General features: G+C 34.6%; 1 protein-coding gene across 7 annotated transcripts in view; it reads right to left on the reverse strand.

The window, feature by feature from the left end:
- ATF7IP2 (activating transcription factor 7 interacting protein 2) overlaps positions 1 to 21,042 on the reverse strand; it is a 75,000-nt gene that overhangs the window by 24,466 nt on the left and 29,492 nt on the right. For all 7 annotated transcript variants that reach the window (XR_016387814.1, XM_022552183.3, XM_089896172.1 and 4 more), the window contains 4 exons: positions 20,549 to 20,709; positions 2,756 to 2,826; positions 1,591 to 1,652; positions 1,085 to 1,151 (listed from right to left, as the gene is read on the reverse strand). Coding sequence is in view for 6 of the 7 variants with exons in the window: in XM_022552183.3 (XP_022407891.1) it covers positions 1,085 to 1,151; positions 1,591 to 1,652; positions 2,756 to 2,826; positions 20,549 to 20,709 (361 nt within the window). In the remaining variant the exon portion in view is untranslated. The remainder of the gene's footprint in view (positions 1 to 1,084; positions 1,152 to 1,590; positions 1,653 to 2,755; positions 2,827 to 20,548; positions 20,710 to 21,042) is intronic.

Genomic DNA, 21,042 nt, shown 5'->3' on the forward strand with positions numbered 1-21,042 from the left:
GGTATACCTTATTTTATCAAGCACTGAATGAATCTGTGTTTTTATTTTACTGCAACTTGAATACTATATCGTGTAGTTTAAAAAATATTTAGTAATCTTAATTGTTAAAATTAATGTTAAAATTGTTAATCATTAATGATACTTCATTATGGACTCCAATTTCATTTTTTAATTCATTCTAATCTTCATGAAATTGGAAACTGAAGGGTTTTTTGATTCTACCATGGGGTGCCTAAAGATTCCAATGGTTCCAACCTTTGTTTGGATCCACAGTTGAGATCGGAGAATGAACTGGACTATATAGTTCCTGTAGTAATCTCCATTTTTAATATTAATTTCCTAATGCTAATAAGTGGAATCAAATATTTCATCAAGAGTACCATAAACATTCAAGTGCAATTAAGAGATGAAACCTTATGATTGATTACCAGCCCCAGAAGACTCTATTTTACTTCTTTTTGTTTAAATCTGAGAAAGAGGGCACTGCTGTCACTCTCCCTCTGCATTTTCATGTTATGCCCTAGCATCCTCTCACAGCCAGTATTGCTATGGTTAAGGAAAAAAGGTGTGTCTCACAGGTAGAAAAGAGATTTCTAATAGTCCCAAGCAACCCAGATGTCTTTCAGTGAGTGAATGGATAAACCATTACACATCCACACCATGGAATGCTACTCAGCAATAAAAAGGAATAGTTACTAAACAACTTGGATGACGCTTGGGGGAAATTAAGCTAAGGGAAAGAAGCCAATATCAGAAGGATACATATTATATCACATTTATATAACATCCATGAAACAACATATAATTATAATAGTGAGGAACAGATTAGTGGTTGCCAGGGTTTAGGGACTGGGAACAAACTCTAAAAAAAATCCTATAAAGGGATAGCATGAGGGAACCTTGTAGTGATAGAACAGTTGTATAATTTGAGTGTGGTGGCAGTTACATAAATCTACACATGTGATAAAACTGCATAGAGCTACTAAATACACACACTAACACACACACAAAAACTTCATAAATGGGTCAAATGTATTTTGAGTTGTTACCCTTCCCTCTTTCTTGAAAAAGACAAATCCTTTACCTGTGTTGCAGTGTGACAGGCCTTCTTTCGTTAGATCAATCACAGAATCAAGTTTCTTCTCTTTAGCCTGAAAAGTTGTTAAAAAAAATAAGATTTTGCCTCAACAGAAAATGTTTTTTAAAAGTAAAACACATATCATTTAAAATTACTATTTAGAAGCTAGAGATTGAACATTCTATAAGTCTTACAGCTTAATTTAACTCTACTATGAAAGAGAAGCTCGTGAAATACTATATGGTTTCTGTGAATATAACTAAGCAGAGTCTAAATGAGTTAATTTGGTAATAAATATGGTTGTGAAATATGTTTATCATTAGCTGTTTGCTTTTAACGTTTAAGCTGGACTGAAACCTGGTCACGCTAACTAGGAGACATTAATTTCTCAGAGAATGAATCTCCCAAAGAATGAATGACAAAGATGAGTCATCCAACATGTAGCAACACTAAAGTTCCTAGAACGAACGTATTCAAATAAACAATATTCAGAGACAATATTTAATACCTACCATAGCTTCAGTTTCAGCATCAGGTGAATTGTTAGAATTTCCTGATGTAATTTTTCCAGTATCTGAAAGAAAATTATTAAAATATGAACATTTGACAAGTTTATTAACTATTAAATATTTATGGACTTTATAATATGTGAATGCTGAAACAATAATAATGGGGATGCTAATTAACCATCATATAATCATGGTTGTAACTCAAAAATGTAACTCAACCGACTTTGCTTATTCCAAAGACCAATGAACCAGTCCAAAAAAAGCAAACTCTAATTTTGGTTCAAAAGATTTTTTCCTTCTGTAACTTTACAGCTATATTAGTAACTCTTTTTTGAGTATCTATCTGTAAACCACTATAGCATTTGAGGAAATAACTTGGAAATTTACACATTTTTTATTCATAGTATCTTTAGACTAGACCACCTGAGATGGCTGAGGAGGATTCTTCACAGAACCAGTAAAAACCTCAGATAAATGCTTAATATCCCTTAACTATTTGATTTACAATGTTAACAGCCCAAATCATAGTGGCAATTAAGTAGCTATATAAGTGCAGACAAAGCTTTCTGAAATTAAGATGCAAATTAAACTCTCTAATGTATATTAAAAATGAAAAGGAAATGGGGAATTTTGAAGGAGAAATTATGAGGCAAAAAAGATAGCTATTTTAAGGGAAAGGAAATTTATTGGAAATCTAAGGTTAAAGATTTTTACATTAAGTGTAATGAGAAACTCTAAAGAGTAACAGAAGTATTATTTATAAAAGTTTAAAAAAATCAAAGATACTAAAGATTAGACAAACTAGCAGACTATAACTCGATAAAACAAAAGACAAGCAAAAAATAAACCATCACTATCAGCAACAAGACCAGAGTAAACAAGTACAAATAACGGATATGAAAGGTAGGTAGTTTTATAATTTACAAAGCCATTAAACACAGTAAAGAAACAAAAGGCCATAAATTGATAAACACAAAGTTAACAAGAAAGCTCAATTTTATTAAGCAATCACTGATTTATTCAGGTAATATTAATCACAGATATAAATTAAACATTTCTGAGAGTAGAATTAAAACTTTTATTTTATTAAAAGATAATATTCAATTCTCTATTTTAAACAAATACTGATTTGAGGCTTTCTGATTTGATAGGTCATATTTTAAGATACCTGTTGGATCTGATGTAATTGGAGTTGTCAAATTAGGACTTTCCACAGAAATCAACATGATATCATCTTTACTGAAATAAATAAATAAATAAATAAAATAAACGTGATTATGCTGAGATGTGCAATCAATGGTTTTAATTCTTCTAATTTAACATTTCATAACTGAGATGTTTTAATCTAACAATGGGGAGGATGTGGAATGAAAATGATAAAACCAAGTACCCAAGAAACCCTGTGTATAGCCAATTATTTATATGACCGAAAGTTCATGATATACAATAAACACAGACCCTTAACACTTAGTAGAGGGCTTCCCTGGTGGCGCAGTGGTTAAGAATCCACCTGCCAATGCAGGGGACACAGGTTTGAGCCCTGGTCCGGGAAGATTCCACATGCCACGGAGTAACTAAGCCCATGTGCCACAACTACTGAAGCCTGCGCACCTAGAGCCTGTGCTCCACAACAAGAGAAGCTACTGCAATGAGAAGCCCGTGCACTGCAACGAAGAGTAGCCCCCACTCGCCGCAACTAGAGAAAGCCCGCGCACAGCAGCAAAAGACCCAATGCAGCCAAAAATAAATAAATTTATTAAAAAAAACTTAATAGAAATCCATTTACAATAAATCCAAATGTATGAACTATAAGTATTCAACATATATAAATGTACAAAATATACAAAAGTCACTCTAGCACATATACTTGCCTTCTTGAAAATGAAACAATGTATAAAAGAAACTGATTAAAACTTTGTTACTGATGTAGAACTATAAAAAATAAAGATATTAAAAAATTAATTCTGCCACTACTCTGTATCACTATAGTAGCAATATTTACTATGCAATGATGATAAAGGATGCTGATTATGGTTACAGAATATTCTGAGTCATGAGACTGTCTTTTGCTCCCATTTGACCCCGACTCCACTTTTTTGAATGTGACATTTAAAATCAGAATTTTTGTTAAGAAAACCTTGACACAAATTTCAGTAAGCCCATTTAATTTGCTACATGAATTTTCTACACACAGGGTTGTACCATTTTCTTATAGATGTTTTTAATTTTTAGCCTTTGTATTTGGTCTATGATCCATTTCAAGTTATTTTTGTGTATGGTGTAAGAGTTGAGGTTTACTTTTCCCCTCTGGTTATTCCAGCAACAGTTGTTGAAACAACTCTCTCTTCCCCATTAAATTACCTTGGCATCTTTGCTGAAAACCAATGGCCTCTATATATACTCTCTAATTTGTCCATTGATTTATATTTCTATCCTTATGCCAACACCATTCTCTTAATTACTATAGCTTTATAGTAAGTCTTGAACTCAGGTAGTGTATGTCTTCCAACGTTGTTCTCTTATAACACTGTTTTCACCTTCTAGGTCTTTTGCATTTCATACAAGTTTATGATCAGTTTGTTACTTTCTACAGAAAAGGATGCCATGATTTTGTTTAAGGGTGCGTTAAATATACAAAACAACTTGGGTGAAGTGACATTAACAATGAATTTTCTGATTTGTAAACATGGCATATCTCACCATATATTTATGGCATATCTCACCATATATTTATATTTCCATTAATTTTTCACAGCAATATTTTGTACTTTTAAAAATTATTAACTGGGGTTTTTTTTTTAACAGCAGCTTTAGGTTTACAGCAAAATTGACTACAGCGTTTTCCCATATACCCCCTATCCCTCCCACACACAACCTCCCACAAAATCCTTTACCAGTGGGTACTGTTGTTACAACTGATGAAACTACGTTAACAACATCATTACCCCCAAACTTCATAGTTTACAATAACATTCACTCTTAGTGTTAGGATATTCTGTGGATTTTGACAAGTATATAATGACATGTAGCCACCATTACAGTATAATAAAAACTAGTTTCACTGCCCTAAAAATCCCCAGTGCTCTGCCTATTCATCCCTCCCCACCAACCTCTGGCAACATTTGATCTTTTTACTATTTCCACAGTTTTGACTTTTCTACAATGTCATATAGTTGAAATCATACAGTATACAGCCTTCTCAGATTGGCTTCTTTCCCTTAATAATATGCATTTAAGTTTCCTCCATGTCTTTTCATAGCTTGATAGATCATTTTTTTTTTTTTAGCACTAAACAGTATTCCATTGCCTGAATGTACTGGGTTGGCCAAAACGTTTGTTCGGTTTTTTCCGTAACATGGATGTAGTAGTGCTTAGATGTCTTTAACTTCATTCAAAACAGTTTTGTTAGATTGTATTGTGTCAGCTGCCATATCAGCATGCATTTAAAAAAACTTATCAAAATTGGTTAATTTATGTGAAGCCATTTTGATATTGATGGAAGAAAAAAGCAACATTTTCGGCACACTATGCTTTATTATTTGCAACTGAAATGCAAAAAAAGATTTGTGCAGTGTATGGAGAAGGTGCTATGACTGATCGAACGCGTCAAAAGTGGTTTGCAAAGTTTCGTGCTGGAGATTTTCTTGCTGCACGATGCTCCACGGTTGGGTAGACCAGTTGAAGTTGATAGAGATCAAATCAAGACATTAATTGAGAACAATTAACATTATGCCAGGCAAGAGATGATGATCTCTGATGATCTTCCTTTTCTTTATGTAGATCTGATTTTCTGACATACTATTTTCCTTCTCTGTGAAGAATTTTTAACATTTCCCGCAAGGCAGATCTACTGGCAACTAATACCCTAAATTTTTGTTTGCCTGAGAAAGTCTTTTTCCTCACCTTTGAAAGATAATTTCACACTGTAAAGAATTTTAGGTTGGTAAGTTTTGTTCTCTCAACACTTTAAATATTTCACTCTACTTTCTTCTTGTTTGCATAGTTTCTAAGGAGAAGTTGAATGTAAGTCTTACCTTTGCTCCTCTACAGGTATGGTGTTTTTCCTTGGCTTCTTTCAAGATTTTAGCTTTGATTTTCTGAAGTTTAAATATGATATGTCTAGGTGTACTCTTTTAGGTATTTATCCTGCTTAGTGTTCTCTGAGCTTCCTGGATCTGTGGCTTGGTGTCTAACATTAATTTGGGAGAAATTCTTAGTCACAGTTACTTCAAATATTGCTTTTGTTCCTTTCTTTTTTCTTCCTGGAATTCCCATTATGCATATATAACTCCCTTTGTAGTTGTCCTAAGTTTTTGGATATTCTGGGTTGTTTTTGTCTTTTATTTTCTCTTTGCTTTTCCATTTTGGAAGTTTCTGTTGTCATATTCTCAAGGTTGGTGATTCTTTCCTCAGCCATGTCTATCCTACTAAAAAGCCCATCAAAGGCTTTCTTCATTCTGTTAGTAGTTTTGATCTCAACCATTTCTTTTTCTTAGAATTTCCATCTCTCTTATTACCTAACAGTTCTTGCATTTTGTCTACTTTTTCCATTAAAGCACATTAATCATAGTTTTAAAAAATTCCTGGTCTAGTAATTTGAACATTCCTGCCATATCTGACTCTGGTTCTGATGCTTGCTCAGTCTCTTCAAATTGTGTTTTCTGGTTTTTAATATGTCTTTTTTTTATAATATGTTTTTAATATGTAACTTTTTGTTGAAAGGGAGACATGATGTACTGGGTAAAAGGAACTATGGTAAACATGCCTTTAGTAATGTAGTGGTAAAATGTGGGGGAAGGGGAAGCATTCTACTAGTCCTATGGGTAGGTCTCAGTCTTTTAATGAGCCTGTGCCCCTAGAGTATGAAATTCACTAATGCAGCCCAGTCTCCATACCCCTTTTAGGTGGGACAGGATGGCTAGAGGGGGCTAGAGTTGGGTATTTCTCTTCCTCCATGTGGAAGGCTGGAGGGAGTAGGTATTAGATATTTCCTTTCCTCCAGATAGGTTAATCTTTGGTAATACTTTCTCCTGATGGCAGGGCTTGTTAAGAACAGAGTGCTCTGGTGTATTTCAAAAGCTTCTTTTTATCTTGCCCCCTGCTGGAAGCATGAGAGGATTTTTCTTCAATATTCACTGCAAAGATCAGTAGAGCTCTAGAGGTAAAACTCACAAAATTGTGCCCCCCCCTTACCTGGACCCCCCCCCTTGGAGTTTTTATCTCTGATATTTATTTACTCTGAGCCTCCAGCAATTACAATTTAGGTTTCCCTACCCCAGCAGTGGTTGCCACGGAGGTTTTTGCTCCACTTCCAGGGCGTTTTGATTCTGTTTCTGCCTGTTTCTCTCTCCAATTTGGGTGTCAGTAGTTTGCTCTATGACCTTACTTCTCTGGTGGATCACAGAAGAGTGGTTTTTTCCAGTCTGTTCAGCTTTTACTTGTTAGTATGGAGTGATGACACCTTACAGGCTGGACCAGGAATCTTGTTTTGGAGTTAGGTCTTATATGTATTTTGGTAATTTACCCCTATGAATATCATACTCTGATATTACTGTAAATGGTATTAATTTAAAATTCCAATTGTTTGTTGCCTGTACACAGAAATACTACAGACAACCAGTATTATAACATATATATACACACCACATAGTACAAAGGAATAGTGTGATATATACACACATATATACCCTATATAGAAACAATAAAATATTTTATATTTATCCACATATTTATAATTTCCAGCACCCTTCATAACTTTACCTTTGTATAGATCCAAATTTCCATCTGATATTATTTTCCTTCTACCTGAAGAAACTCCTTTAGCATTCCCTGTAGTGCAATTTTGCTGCTGATGTATTCTTTCACTTTTTTTGAGTATGAAAAAGTCCGTTTTCTTGTACACGTCTCAAAAATATTTTCACTGAGTGTAGAACTGTAGAAACTGTAGACAGTTCCTCTTTTAATGATTTAGAGATGTCTCTCCATTTCAGTACTTTAGAGATGTCTCCTTTTCGACATCTCTAAAGTTTGAATAGTTTACAGTGAGAATTCTCATCTTATTTTTTGTTCCTTTCTATGTAGTGTGTCTTTTCTCTCTGGCTGCTTTTAAGATTTTGTCACCATTGATTTTTAGCAGTCTGGTTATGATGTGCTTTTCCTTTATGCTTCTGCTTAGCTTTGTTAACCTTTCTTTCTTCCTTTCTATTTATGGGTTTAGAATTGGACAAATTTTAGATATATTTTCCTGCCCCCCTGCCTAGTGATGACTTCAATGATATATACATATATTAGACTACTTGATACTGTTCTACAAGTCTCTGATGCTCTGTTCATTTTTTGGTTAGCCTGTTTTCTCCCCATGCTTTTGTCTGAACAGTTTCTGGTATTTCACTGATTTTTAAAAAGCCAGTAATTATTCTGTTATTAATCCTATCCAATGTACTTTTCACTTTATTGTCTTTCTCATCTCTAGAAGTACAATTTGGGTCTTTCTTTTTACATCTTCCATTTCTATCACGTTGACATTCTCCTCTATGTTGTTAGATATGAATAATATACTGATAATTGCTATTTTATGTTGTCTGCTAAGTCCAACAACCATATTAATTCTGTTTCTATCATTTTGGTTTTCTCCTTGTTATGGGTTACTTTTCATATTTTGCATGCTTGGTAAGTTTTTATTAGATGTCAGACATTGTTAAATTCACACTGTTGGATGATGTTTCATTCTATCAGAGTGTTGGACTTTGTTCTGGCATACAGTTAAATTACCCATGATTAGTTCTGACTCCTTTGAGTCCTTTTAGCTTTCTGGGGTAGGTCCACTGGAGTCTTTTAGTCCAGAATTAATTTAGCCTCACTACAGCTATACCCATCCAAGGACTCTACCTGTTGGTGCGTGCTAAGTCTCTTCATTACAGCCAGTGAGAAAGCAAAATGTTCCCAGCCCTGTGCAACCTCCAAAAAATGTATGGCCTTCTTCTTTTCAGTGGTTCTTGCCCCAGCCTCTTGTAGTTTCATGCTTTGCACATATAGATCTGTATTCAGCCAATGAGTCAAGGGGTTCCCTTTGCAGATCTCCAGAGCTCTACCTTTATGCAATTACCTCTCTTGCTCTGCCTCACAAATTCTAGATAATTCATATTCTCCAATATCTGATCTAAAGGCACCAAGACCACCTGGCTGTTTGGGCTCCTCCCACCCCTGCTTTTCAACTTGGGAAATGCCTCCAGGCAGAACTGGCACAATGGTAGGGTGCATTTCTTTTGTTTCTTTTCTCACAGGGATCATAATTGTGTGCTCCCTGTTGAACAATGTCTAAACACAATTTCTTTTCTTTAGTCTAGTTTTCTGTTTGTTTACAGCAAAAGAACAATTCCTGTGCAGTTAATACTTCATGAGCAGAAGGATACATTTCCCACACACTGATTTCCATTTTGTGAAATCAACTGTTTTTCATGTGCACTTTTAAACAAATTCAATAATTTTTTCCATATCAAATTTATCAATAAAAGATTCTGACAAAAGCTATTATTTCTAAGTTCAATTAACAACAAAAAAGTTCAGATCTAAATTTTATCAATAATATTTTACTCTTCTACTCATTTTTGGCCTTTAACACAACTTACAAAGTTTATTTTGTACATACTTTTTTCTACTAGTATTCAATAATAGTCATATAGTGGATGAAAGACTAATAGCTGTATTTATTTTGTTGCTTAACTACAACTATAAGCAATTCTTTTCATTATACTATAGTCAAAATCTCAATTCTTCATTTAATATTTCTATATTTCTAATGTTTTAAATATCTTTATTTGCTGCTACAGTATATCAAATATAATGTTATTAAGGAGTCTAAGACATTAAGCAGAAAGACTAAAAATCAGAGTGAAATTTTTGGCAATCTCATTGGAATTTTGGGCTGACGAGGTAAAGGTAAAGATTTAGAAGCCACCAGGGTGGAGAGGCCCTGGTGAACACTCCAAGCTTTCAGCTGGAATCCACTAAGGGCTACATCTTAAAAGCCAGAGTGAAGTAGATATAGGAGACTTACCAAAATAACAACAGGCCTGAATTTATACCATTACCTGAGCAGATTAGGTGACCAGGCCCTACTCTACCTGCCAGAGAACAGAATAAATCTTGTCTATAGAAAGATATTATTCAGAGCCTCACCAATTCTTCAGAAACTATCAAGCACACTAACAGACAGAATCAAATGACTAGAAACAGAGAAAAACAATAAAAACATATGTACAGATGATTGAGGTACTGGAGTTATAAAACAAGGACATAAAAAAAAAAACAAAAACTGGGCTTCCCTGGTGGCACAGTGGTTGAGAGTCCACCTGCCGATGCAGGAGACACAGGTTCGTGCCCCGGTCCACGAAGATCCCATATGCTGCGGAGTGGCTGGGCCCGTGAGCCATGGCCATTGAGCCTGTGCGTCCGGAGCCTGTGCTCCGCAATGGGAGAGGCCACAACAGTGAGAGGCCCACATACCACAAAACAAAACAAAACAAAACAAAAAAACCCCAAAAAACTATGATGAATAGTTTTAAGAATACTGAGGAAAGATGGAGAAAATAGTCAAAACCAGATGGAACATTCATCAGAAAAGCACAATCTATGAAAAAAAAGACTACACTGAAATTAAGAAGAGTCAATACATATAAAGGCACTATTATGAAAGTGGAAAGACTTGGAATGGGAAAAGATACTTGTCAATATATCTGATAAAAAACTTAAGACAGGCAACTCAAAAGAAAAACATGCAAAAGTCTTAGAGAAACTTTATGAAAGAAGATATCCAAATGACTAACAAATATAAAAAAGTGCTTCATTTCATTATTAGGAGGAAACAAATTAAAACGAATACAGGCATATCTTGGAGATATTGCGGGTTTGATTCCAGACCAGAACAATATTAAGCGAATATCTCAATAAAGTGAATCACTTGAATTTTTTGATTTCCCAGTGCATATAAAAGTTATGTTTAAAAGTTAAAAGTTATAGTGTGCTGTATACTATAGTCTATTAAGTGTGCAATAGCATTATGTCTAAAAAAACAATACATACCTTAATTTTAAAATATTTCATTGCTAAAAAATGCTAACCATCATCTAAGCCTTCAGTAAGTTGTAATCTTTTTGTTGCTGGATGGTCTTGTGTTGATGCTGATGGCTGCTGACTGATCAGGGTGGTGGTTGCTGACGGCTGGGGTGGCTCTGGCAATTTCTTAAAATAAAACAATGAAATTTGCTGCATGAATTAACTCATCCTTTCACAAGTGATTGGTTTTCTGAAGCATGCAATGCTGTTTGATAGCATTTTACCCACAGTAAAACTTCTTTCAAAGTTTGAGTCAATCTTCTTAAACCCAACCACTGCTTTATCAACTAAGTTTATGTAATGTTCTAAATCCTCTGTCGTCACTTCAACAGTCTTCACAGGATCTTCATCAAGAATAGATTCCATCTCAAGAAACCACTTTCTTTGCTCATCCATTAAAGTTTATCATGAGATTACAGCAATTCAGTCACCTTCAGGCTCCACTTCTAATTCTAGTTCTCTTGCTATTTCTACATCTGCAGTTACTTCCTCCACTGAAGTCTTGAACCTCTCAAAGTCATCCATGAAGGTTAGAGTAAACCTCTTCCAAACTTCTGTTAATGTTGATCTTTTGACCTCTTGCCATGAACCATGAATGTTCTTAATGTATCTAGAATGGTGAATCCTTTCCAGAAGGTTTTCAAATTACTTTGCTCAGATCCATTGAAGGAATCACTATCTATGGCAGCAACAGCTTTACAAAGTACTTAAAATAATAAGCTTGAAAGTTGAAATTACTTGACCCATGGGCTGCAGAAAGGATGTTGTGTTAGCAGGCATGAAAACAACAATAATCTCATTGTATATCTCCATCAGAGTTCTTGGGTGGCCAGGTGCATTGTCAATGAGCAGTAATTTTTTTTCTTAAATTTATTTATTTTTGGCTGCATTGGGTCTTTGTTGCTGTGCGTGGGCTTTCTCTAGTTGTGGTGAGCGGGGGCTACTCTTCATTGTAGTGTGCAGTCTTCTCATTTCAGTGGCTTCTTCTGTTGTGGAGCACGGGCTCTGGGCTCTAGGCACGCGGGCTTCAGTAGTTGTGGGACACGAGCTTAGATGCTCCACAGCATGTGGGATCTTCCCCAGACCAGGGATTGAACCCGTGTCCCCTGCACTGGCAGGCGGATTCTTAACCACTGCACCACCAGGGAAGCCCCCTTTGAGCAGTAAATTTTGAGAGGAATCTTTTTTCTGAGCAGTAGGTCTCAAACATTCAGTTGAGTAAAATATTCAGTAATTCAAGCCTGGATATGCTGTCAGCCAGGCATTGTTGTTCTACTTATATAGCACAGGCAAAGCAGATTTAGCATAATTCTTAAGGGCCCTAAGATTTTTGGAATGGTAAATGAGTACTGGCTTCAACCTAAAAGTCACCAGCTGCACTAGCCCTCAAAAAGAGAGTCAGCCTGTTCTTTGAAGTTTGAAGCCAGGTATTGACTTCTATGTAGCTATGAAAGTCCTAGATGGTATCTTCTTGCTATTTAAGGTTATTTCTTCTACACTGAAAATCTTTTGTTTAATGTAACCACTTTCATTAATTATCTTTGGTAGATCTTCTGAATAGCTTGCTGCAGCTTCTACATCAGTATTTGCTGCGTTACATTGCACTTTTATGTTATAGAGATGACTTCTTACCTTAAACCTCATGAACCAACCTCTGCAAACTTTTTTTTCTGCAGCTTCTTCCTCATCACTCTAAGCCTTCACAGAATTGAAGAGTTGGAGCCTTGCTCTGGATTAAGCTTTGGCTTAAGGGAATGCTGTGGCTGATTTGACCTTAAACTTTCTCTATATCAATAATAAGGCTATTTCGCTTTCTTATCATTCACGTGTTCTGGAGTAGCACTTTTAATTTCCTTCAAGAACTTTTCCTTTGCATTCACAACTTGGCTAACTATTTGGTGCAAAAGGCCTAGCTTTTGGCCTGTCTCAGCTTTCAACATGCCCTCCTCACTAAGCTTAATTTCTAGCTTTTGACTTAAAGTGAGAGACATGTAGGTCTTCTTTCCCTTAAACATTTAGAGACCATTGTAAGGTTATTAACTGGCCTAATTTCAATATTGTTATGTCTCAGGGAGTAGGGAGGCCTGAGGAAAGGAGACAGATGAGGTCAGTGGAACAGTCAGAATGCACACATTTATTAAGTTGCTGTCTTATATGGGTGTGGTTTGTGGCAACCCCCAAAAAGTACAATAGTGACATCAAAGATCACTGATCACAGATCACCATGACAAATCGTAATGGAAAAGTCTGAAATATTGTGAGGAAAAAAAAATATTGTGAGAATTGCCAAACTGTGACACAAAGTGAGCAAATGCTATTGGAAAAATGGTGCCAACAGAATTGACGCAGGGTTGCCATAAACCTTCAATTTGTAAAAAACCACAATATCTGTGAAGCAAAATAAAGCAAAGCACAAAGAAACAAGGCATGCCTGTATGTGATGCTATAAACATGCCAGTGTGGCTAAAGTGAAAAAGGCAGATAATACCAAGTGTTGACAAGGATATAGAATAAGAAAAACCTCATATACTCTCATTGGGAGTGTAACTTGATACAACTTCTTTGGTATTTAGTAGTATCTATTAAGCCTGAAAATACACATATCCTATGACCTACCAATTCCACTTCCAGTCAAAGGTCCAACAGAAATTTACCTATGTATATTCACCAACAAACACGTAAAGGAATGTTCATAGCAGCACTAATCATAATTTCCCCAATCTGCAAATAACTCAGATGTCCATCAACAGTTGTGAATGGAATAAGCTGTGGTATATTCATATGATGGACATTATATAGCAATGAGAATAATCAAATTATTGTTGCTAAGCAACAGCATGGATGAATCTCTTAACACATAAAGTTGGGCAAAAGAGGCAAGACACCGAAGAGTTCATTGAGTATGATTCCATTTATATAAAGGTGAAAAGTAAACGAAAACAACTTATGGTGTTAGAGGTTAGGATGATGTTTACTGAAGTCAGTGTGGTAGGGGTGGGACTTGTGACTGGCATGAGGCAGAACAGATGCCATTGGTGTTGTTTTTTGATCTGGGTGATAATTACAAAATGTGTTTACTTTGTCAAAATTCACCAAACTATACATTTACTGTTTGTGCAGTTTTCAGTAGGTATTATAGGTCAATTAACTTTATTTTAAAAATTATGTGTCTGTGTATGTATGTACGTAAAGCTGCTAATGCTTATCCTGAGAAATTCATTTATACATCTACACACTAAAGATTGGAATTCCAGAAGCAGTTAATGATACATAACTTTCATGAAACTGTTCCACTGACTGCTTCCAATGATGGCTCTTTTTTTAATGAACCATACCTGGGAGGAAAACTGAGGACACTGATGATTTTCGTGGTCTTCTAGATGCACCTATTTTTCTACTTGTATTCTACGTTGGAGAAAAACTTCTGTGTCTAAAATCAGTAATTAAAATTCTCCAGGTAACGTTATAATGTAGTACATAGTTCAATAATGGGATCTGGAGACAAAACTGTCTAGGTCTAAATCCTGGCTCTGCCATTTACTAGCTCAGTGTTTGGGGGACAGGAAACTTGGTTTCCTGATCTGTTAAAGAGGGATATGTCATAAATGTGAGATTAAATAAGTGTTAATAACGAGTAGGAAGAAGCACATGAAAAACAGTGGAAAATTTCTTATAATACTATGGCTGGTAACTACTTTTTTCTCCTTCGTATCTCTGTAAACATTTCTTCACATGAAATTCAATGCAAGACTTATTTTTCAGACAATATTAATGTTTCATTCCATCAACACTGGTGAAGTGGTCTGTTCTTGGGTGCCTTAGACCTTGATGCTTACTTTTCCTCTTTGGAAAAGATTGCATATGAAAGCATTTTCTTTCTATTTAAGCAAGTTCCTTCATCAAATATGTGTTCTGGTACACAGGCCTTCTCTTCTATGAGCTTCTTCAGCTCAGCTGTTACTGCCTTTCCCATTTTCTTCACATTCTAAAAAGAAAATGCTTAAACTTCTAAATCGAACCATGACTATAGACATAGAAAGTTAGTAGTGGCACTAATTCCTTCAACACTTGGGGTATCAGAAGAAACAATTATAAAGCCTCCTGGATTTCTCTAGAGTTATAATAATGGAGAGAAAATGGATCCAATGAAAAGAGGAGACTGGAAAATTAAAAAAACTGAAACTAAGAACTAAATACCTGAGTTTAACAGCCACTTGGATACAGCTAAAGAGAGAATAAACTAGAAAATTGTAGAAACTATCCAGACAAAAGCATGGAGAACAAAATAGATGGAGTGTACACAGAAGAGTATAATTGGAATACCAGAAGGGGAGAAGAGACAGAATGGTGCAGAAGCAATATCTAAAAAGATAATAGCCAAGAATTTTCCAAAGATAATGAAAGACATGAAGTCACAGATTCAAGAAAAACTATGAGCCCCAATTAGGATAAATTAATCCCCCCCCACCGCCAGCATCATAGAATATACTGATGAAAACCAAAAATATGTAGACTATCTTGAAAGCAGCTAGACAAATAGACACCATCCTCAAAGAAGGAACAAGAAGATGGATATCTAACTTTTCAACAGAAATTATAGAAGTCAGAAAACAATGTAATGACATCTTGAAAGTGCTAAAAATAACTGCCAACCTATAATTCAATACCTATGTTGAAATATCCTTTAAAAATAAAGACAAAATGAAGTTATTTCCAGACAAATAAAAACAAAGTTTATCCTGAGCAGAATTTTTAAAATAAATAATAAATGGAATTCTTCAGGCAGATGAAAAATTATCCCAGATGGAAATACAGGAAGAAATAAAGAGCAACAGAAAGGGTAAATACACTTGACCCTTGCACAATGAAGGCATCAGAAAATCCAAGTATAACTTTCGACTCATCCCCAAACTAGTAATAGCCTACTGTTGGCTAGAAGGCTTACTGTTAACATAAACAGTCGATTAACACATACTTTGTATGTTATATATATTATATACTGTGTTCTTACAATAAAGGTAGAAAAAAATATTAAGAAAATCATAAGGAAAATACAGTTGCAGTAGTGTCCTCTATTTATTGATACTATAAGTTTATGCTGTCTGTTTACAAGATGAATTGTCTGTCAGTACCTATATCAATATTGTCCTAATGATACAAATACCATAGATGTTATATGTATTACAAACATTAGACATCAAAAATGAAAAGAAAATGTGAAAAAGAAATTATTTGTTTATAGGTACTATATTTATTGAAAAAAAATCCATGTATACGAGTAGACTCGAGTAGTTCAAACCCTTGTTGTTCAAGAGCCAACAACTGTATTTGGGTAACTCTAAGTGAATGACTGTACAAAATAATGATATTGTCTTATGAGATTTAAAATAATGTAAAACTTAAATGCATGAAACAAACAATGGGAGGGAGCACTAAATGGAGTTAAAAGTGTTCTAAGGTCAAGCATTGCCTATAAAATGGTAAAAGTAGCAATTCATATTAGACTCTAATGTTAGAGTCAAGAATCCATATCATGATCTTTAGGATAACTTCAAAAGGTACAATGAAAGATGTATAATTAATGAGCTAATGGGGAATGGGAAAAAGAAATCCAAAAGAAGGCTAAAATAAGTAGAGAAAAAAACAGACACAGATAAGGGAAAAGGACCATAAAATAATGCAACAAATAGAAAACAAGTATTAAGATTATAGTTATGAGCCCACATATATGAGTAAGATTACATTAAACATAATCTAAACTTTCCAATTAATAATTATTTTCAAATTGGATTAAAAATACATGTTCAGCTTAATAAATAATTATAAAGCTAGCATCCATGTAGCCACTACTCAGATAAATACATTTTAACCTTTTTTTTTTTTTTTTTTTTTTTGCGGTACGGGGGCCTCTCACTGCTGTGGCCTCTCCCACCGCGGAGCACAGGCTCCAGACGCGCAGGCCCAGCGGCCATGGCTCACAGGCCCAGCCGCTCCGCGGCATGTGGGATCTTCCCGGACCCAGTCACGAACCCGTGTCCCCTGCATCAGCAGGCAGACCCTCAACCACTGTGCCACCAGGGAAGCCCCAGATAAATACATTTTAAATTATCAGCACTTCAGAAACCCACGTGCCTCCATCCTGAATCATAAATCTCCTCCGTAAATAGCATTTGTGGTACTAATCCCCTTGTTTTACTCTTTAGATTTACCATCTAGCTTTGAATTCATAAATAATGTACTTTTTGCTGGCTATTTTTGAACTTCATTTGAATGGAATCATACTATTCCTTGTGTCTGCCTTTCAATAATGTTTTTTGTGGGAGTAACATACTGTTACATGTGACTGTAGTTCCTTCACTTTCATTAATGTACAAAATTCTACCGTATGGACTTACAGCAATTATTTTTCTTTTCAGCTGTAGATGGACTTTTTCTCCTTCTGGTTTTTGGCTATTATGGAAAATGCTGCTAATAAACATTCCTCTAGATATGTCCTATTGCACATGTGAACATGTCTCTAGCTAGGGTATATACCAAGGAATAGGACTGCTAGGTCAAAGGATATTCAGATCTTCAATATTTCTAGATAATGCCAAATTTTTTCTAAAGTACTATACCAATTTACTCACCCAACAAAATATTAACTAAAACCAATTCCTTTTATTTCAAAACCTCACCAATACCTGGTATTGTCAGATTTTTAAATGTTTTACTTTTCCTTACCTGATATGAAATGGTATCTCATTGTGGTTTTAATTTGCATTTCCCTGATTACTAGTGAAGATGAGCACCTTTTCATATGTTTATTTGCCATTTAGAATTCCTCTTTTGTGAAGTAGATGTACAAGTCTTTTGCCCATTTTTCTTTTGCATTATCTGGCTTTTACTCATTGATTTGTTGGAAGTTCTTTATATATATTCTGGTTACTAGTCCTCTATAGGTTATATGTGCTGCAAGTATCTTCTCCCACTTGATGGCCTGTCTTCTCACTATCTTTATAGTGCCTTTTGAGAAAAGAAGTTTCTAATTTTAATGTGGTAAAATTGATCTTTTTTTTTCTTTTATGGCAAGGGTATTTGTGTCTGAAGATATCTTTCCTTATCCGAAGTTCATGAAGACATTTTATGTTACCTTCTAAAAGCTTCATAATTTTCCTTTAGATATTTAGTTCTTTAATTCACTTGAGATTGATGTACAGGGATTGGACTCAGGGATCCAATTTCTTTTATATTTCTCACAATATGAACAGCAATATGAATTTACTAAAGTCAATCATTTCCCAATTGATCTGCCATACAATCTCCAACACAAATCACATAATACATATAGGTATAGGTTTCCAGACTCTGTTACACAGCTCTGTTGTCTAGCACTTGCCAATATCACATTATCCTAATTACTGCAGTTTCATAATGTCCTGACATCTGATGGCAAATTCCTTCCATTCTGTTTCTCTACTTAAAGGGTATCTTGGCCTCTTAACCCATTGCATTTATATATACATTTTCGAATGAAATCAGCTTGTCAAGTTCCGTAAAATTACACACTGGGAAACTGACTGAAACTGTCCTCTATAAATTAATTTGAACAAAAGTAAAAGCATTTTTAATATTGTATTGTCCAAACCATAAACATAGTACGTTTCTCCAATGAATTCTTCTTCAATATCTCAAAGTTTCGTAATTTTCTTCAGTTATTACATGCCTCGTTAATTGTATTTCTAGGTACTTGATACATTTAATACTATAATATGTTTAAAAATTTTTCATTTCCTAATTTTTTATATCTTATAGGAATACAATTGATTTCTTATATGTTTGAGTTTAGCAATCTTGCTAAACTCTTATTAATCCTAATAATTTATCTGTAAATTCCTTTGGATTTCCTACATATATACCCCCAATCATCTAGGAATAGTAATATTATTGTTTCTTCTTTTTGAATCTTTTATATTTTTCTTTCTTTTGTTTTTCTGCATTTTTGCATTAGCTAAGATATCCAGTATAACCTTAAAGTGGTTAACAGCAGGCATCCTTCTATTTTTATCTCAAAGGGAATATTTCCAATATTTCACTATCAGATTTGTTTTAGAGTTTTTATAGATACTCTTTATCAAATTAAGGAAGGTACCTCCTATCCCAAGTTTGCCAAGAATTTTTTTTTAGTCATAAACATGTATTTTATAAAATCCTACGTCTATTTTGAGCTGATGATGACTCTTCTCCTGGCACATTATGTAAGTGGACTTGCTATTGTTAAACCAATGTTGCAGCATTCCTGGAAGAAACTCAACTTTTATAGACTGTTGAATTTGGTTTACTAGTTTCTGTTTAGGATATCTGCATCTATTTTGTGGGTAAAAGTAAACTGTAATTTTCCATTTCTGTAAAATTTTTAAATTGATTTTATTATCAAAGTATCAGAGTTATACCAAATTTTAGCATCTAGTCTCATAAAATGAAAAATATTCCCTCTTTTTTTATTCTTTGGGATAGTTTGTTTAAAAATGGTATTGTTTCTTTCTTAAATGTTTTATAAAATTCACCACTGAACCTACCCATCAGGGTCAAGTTACACAATTGTTACACCTATTCTCACACTCACCATGGGCTGACAGTGCTGCCTGAAACAGTTTCATAAATTGCACATTCTTCCTTCATTATAGAGCATGAGGTGAATTGTTCATATCATGCGTATAAGCCACTGATAAAGTTAACATATCAGTCTATAAAATGTTACTTTAACGGTGTTTTCACTTCCATCAACAGCATTTTTCTTTTTTGTCACTTTGAGTTTCAGCACAGGCATCAATAAGTGGTAACAACAAACACTCACTGAAATGTGACTCTTTCCTTTGTCAACTAAATAAGTGCCTTCTTCACAGCAGCTTCCTGGCTCAAAACTAAAATGCAGGCCTCAATATCATGGAATATTAGGGTTTCTTCTGAAGAGCCAGAACTGCATGTGAATTCCCAAATACCAAGAATCTCCTGTAAATGGTGTCGATCTGTAATGCTTCTCTTTTGTTTTATAGCATCCTTGAGTATGCATAGTTATTTGGGGGAAAGAGTGGTGTTCTCCAAACAATGGCCATCATTTAATTCACTTATTTTTAGTTATAAATTTTCCTCTTTTTAAAAGCTGACATATAATTTAACATATAAAAGCAAAACCATAGGACATTTTAGGGAGTGAAATGTTAAGAATAAATAATATTATAAAGCTCCAAAACTGTTGAGAATCACCAGTCAAGAGAATTCATTAAAATGTCCCCATCCCCCTATCCTTGAACATCAATCCAGGCCAGGATCACCAATCAAGCGTCTTTGTTAAACTAAACTATTTCTTCCCTATCAGCCCTAAATCTTCTATTAGGCTAGATTGGAGATTAGGTGTCTCAGCTGCTTTGTGATCAATCAGACAAATAAGTTAACCTATTCACTATAGTTTGAAGTTATCATGATACTACCTTCCACATTCAGGGAACTAATTTTAGACACTTTTCTCCTAGTCTTACTCCTCTGTGTAATTCTTTAAAACCACTGTTTCATAGGGCCTTGATTCTTCCATGTGTAGAAGAGGAAACTACTGGAGTGATCCAGTTGATCACTCCAGTTGCCATACCAAAGATGGAAAGCATCACAATGAAAAACCTGATCACCTAACCAATTCAAAATTTTATTTAGTACAGTTAAAATGACAATAAAAGCTTTTGAGAACCAATTTCTTCATAATGGACAAAAATAGCATTCATATAAATATGAAGCTTTAAGCTATTTTATGCTTGAGTATATGTGTTTACAAACATATTTAGATAAGTTTATGCATTTTTATAGAAATGCCTACCTTTCAGAAACAGCCTCATTATGTTCCCATGACAAATTAATCTTTTCACTTGCTTTTTCTGAAGGGTTAGAAGGTTCAGAGTTCACAGAAGTTTTTCTTTCCTCTGGACTATTAACTGACTCTGGATTCTTATCCAAATTCATAGTCTCTGAATTTGCAACCTGTTAGTTGGGTGAGGAAAAAGCAGTTGAGGGGAGGGTTACCAATTGTGCTCTTCCAACAAAATTGATGATAGGTTAAAATTCCACTTGGAAAGTGTTCTCAAAATATCCTTGCATACACACGATAAAACATATATTAAATTATATGTATATCAATGGCAGATGACCATGATTGCAGTTACTCTGCCAAAATGAATTTAAAAAAATACTTCAAAAGAAATAAAAATAATGACAGCACAAATCAACTTCCTAGCTTGAATGGAAAGAAGGAGAAACAAATACCTAAGTACTTAGACAACATTTTATTCCTATTATACTAAATTTTAGGAATAA

This window comes from Delphinapterus leucas, chromosome 15 (assembly GCF_059928025.1).
Source record: "Delphinapterus leucas isolate spDelLeu-1000000601 "Yukka" chromosome 15, BTC_Dleu_Yukka2, whole genome shotgun sequence".
NCBI classification, from domain to species: Eukaryota; Metazoa; Chordata; class Mammalia; order Artiodactyla; family Monodontidae; genus Delphinapterus; species Delphinapterus leucas.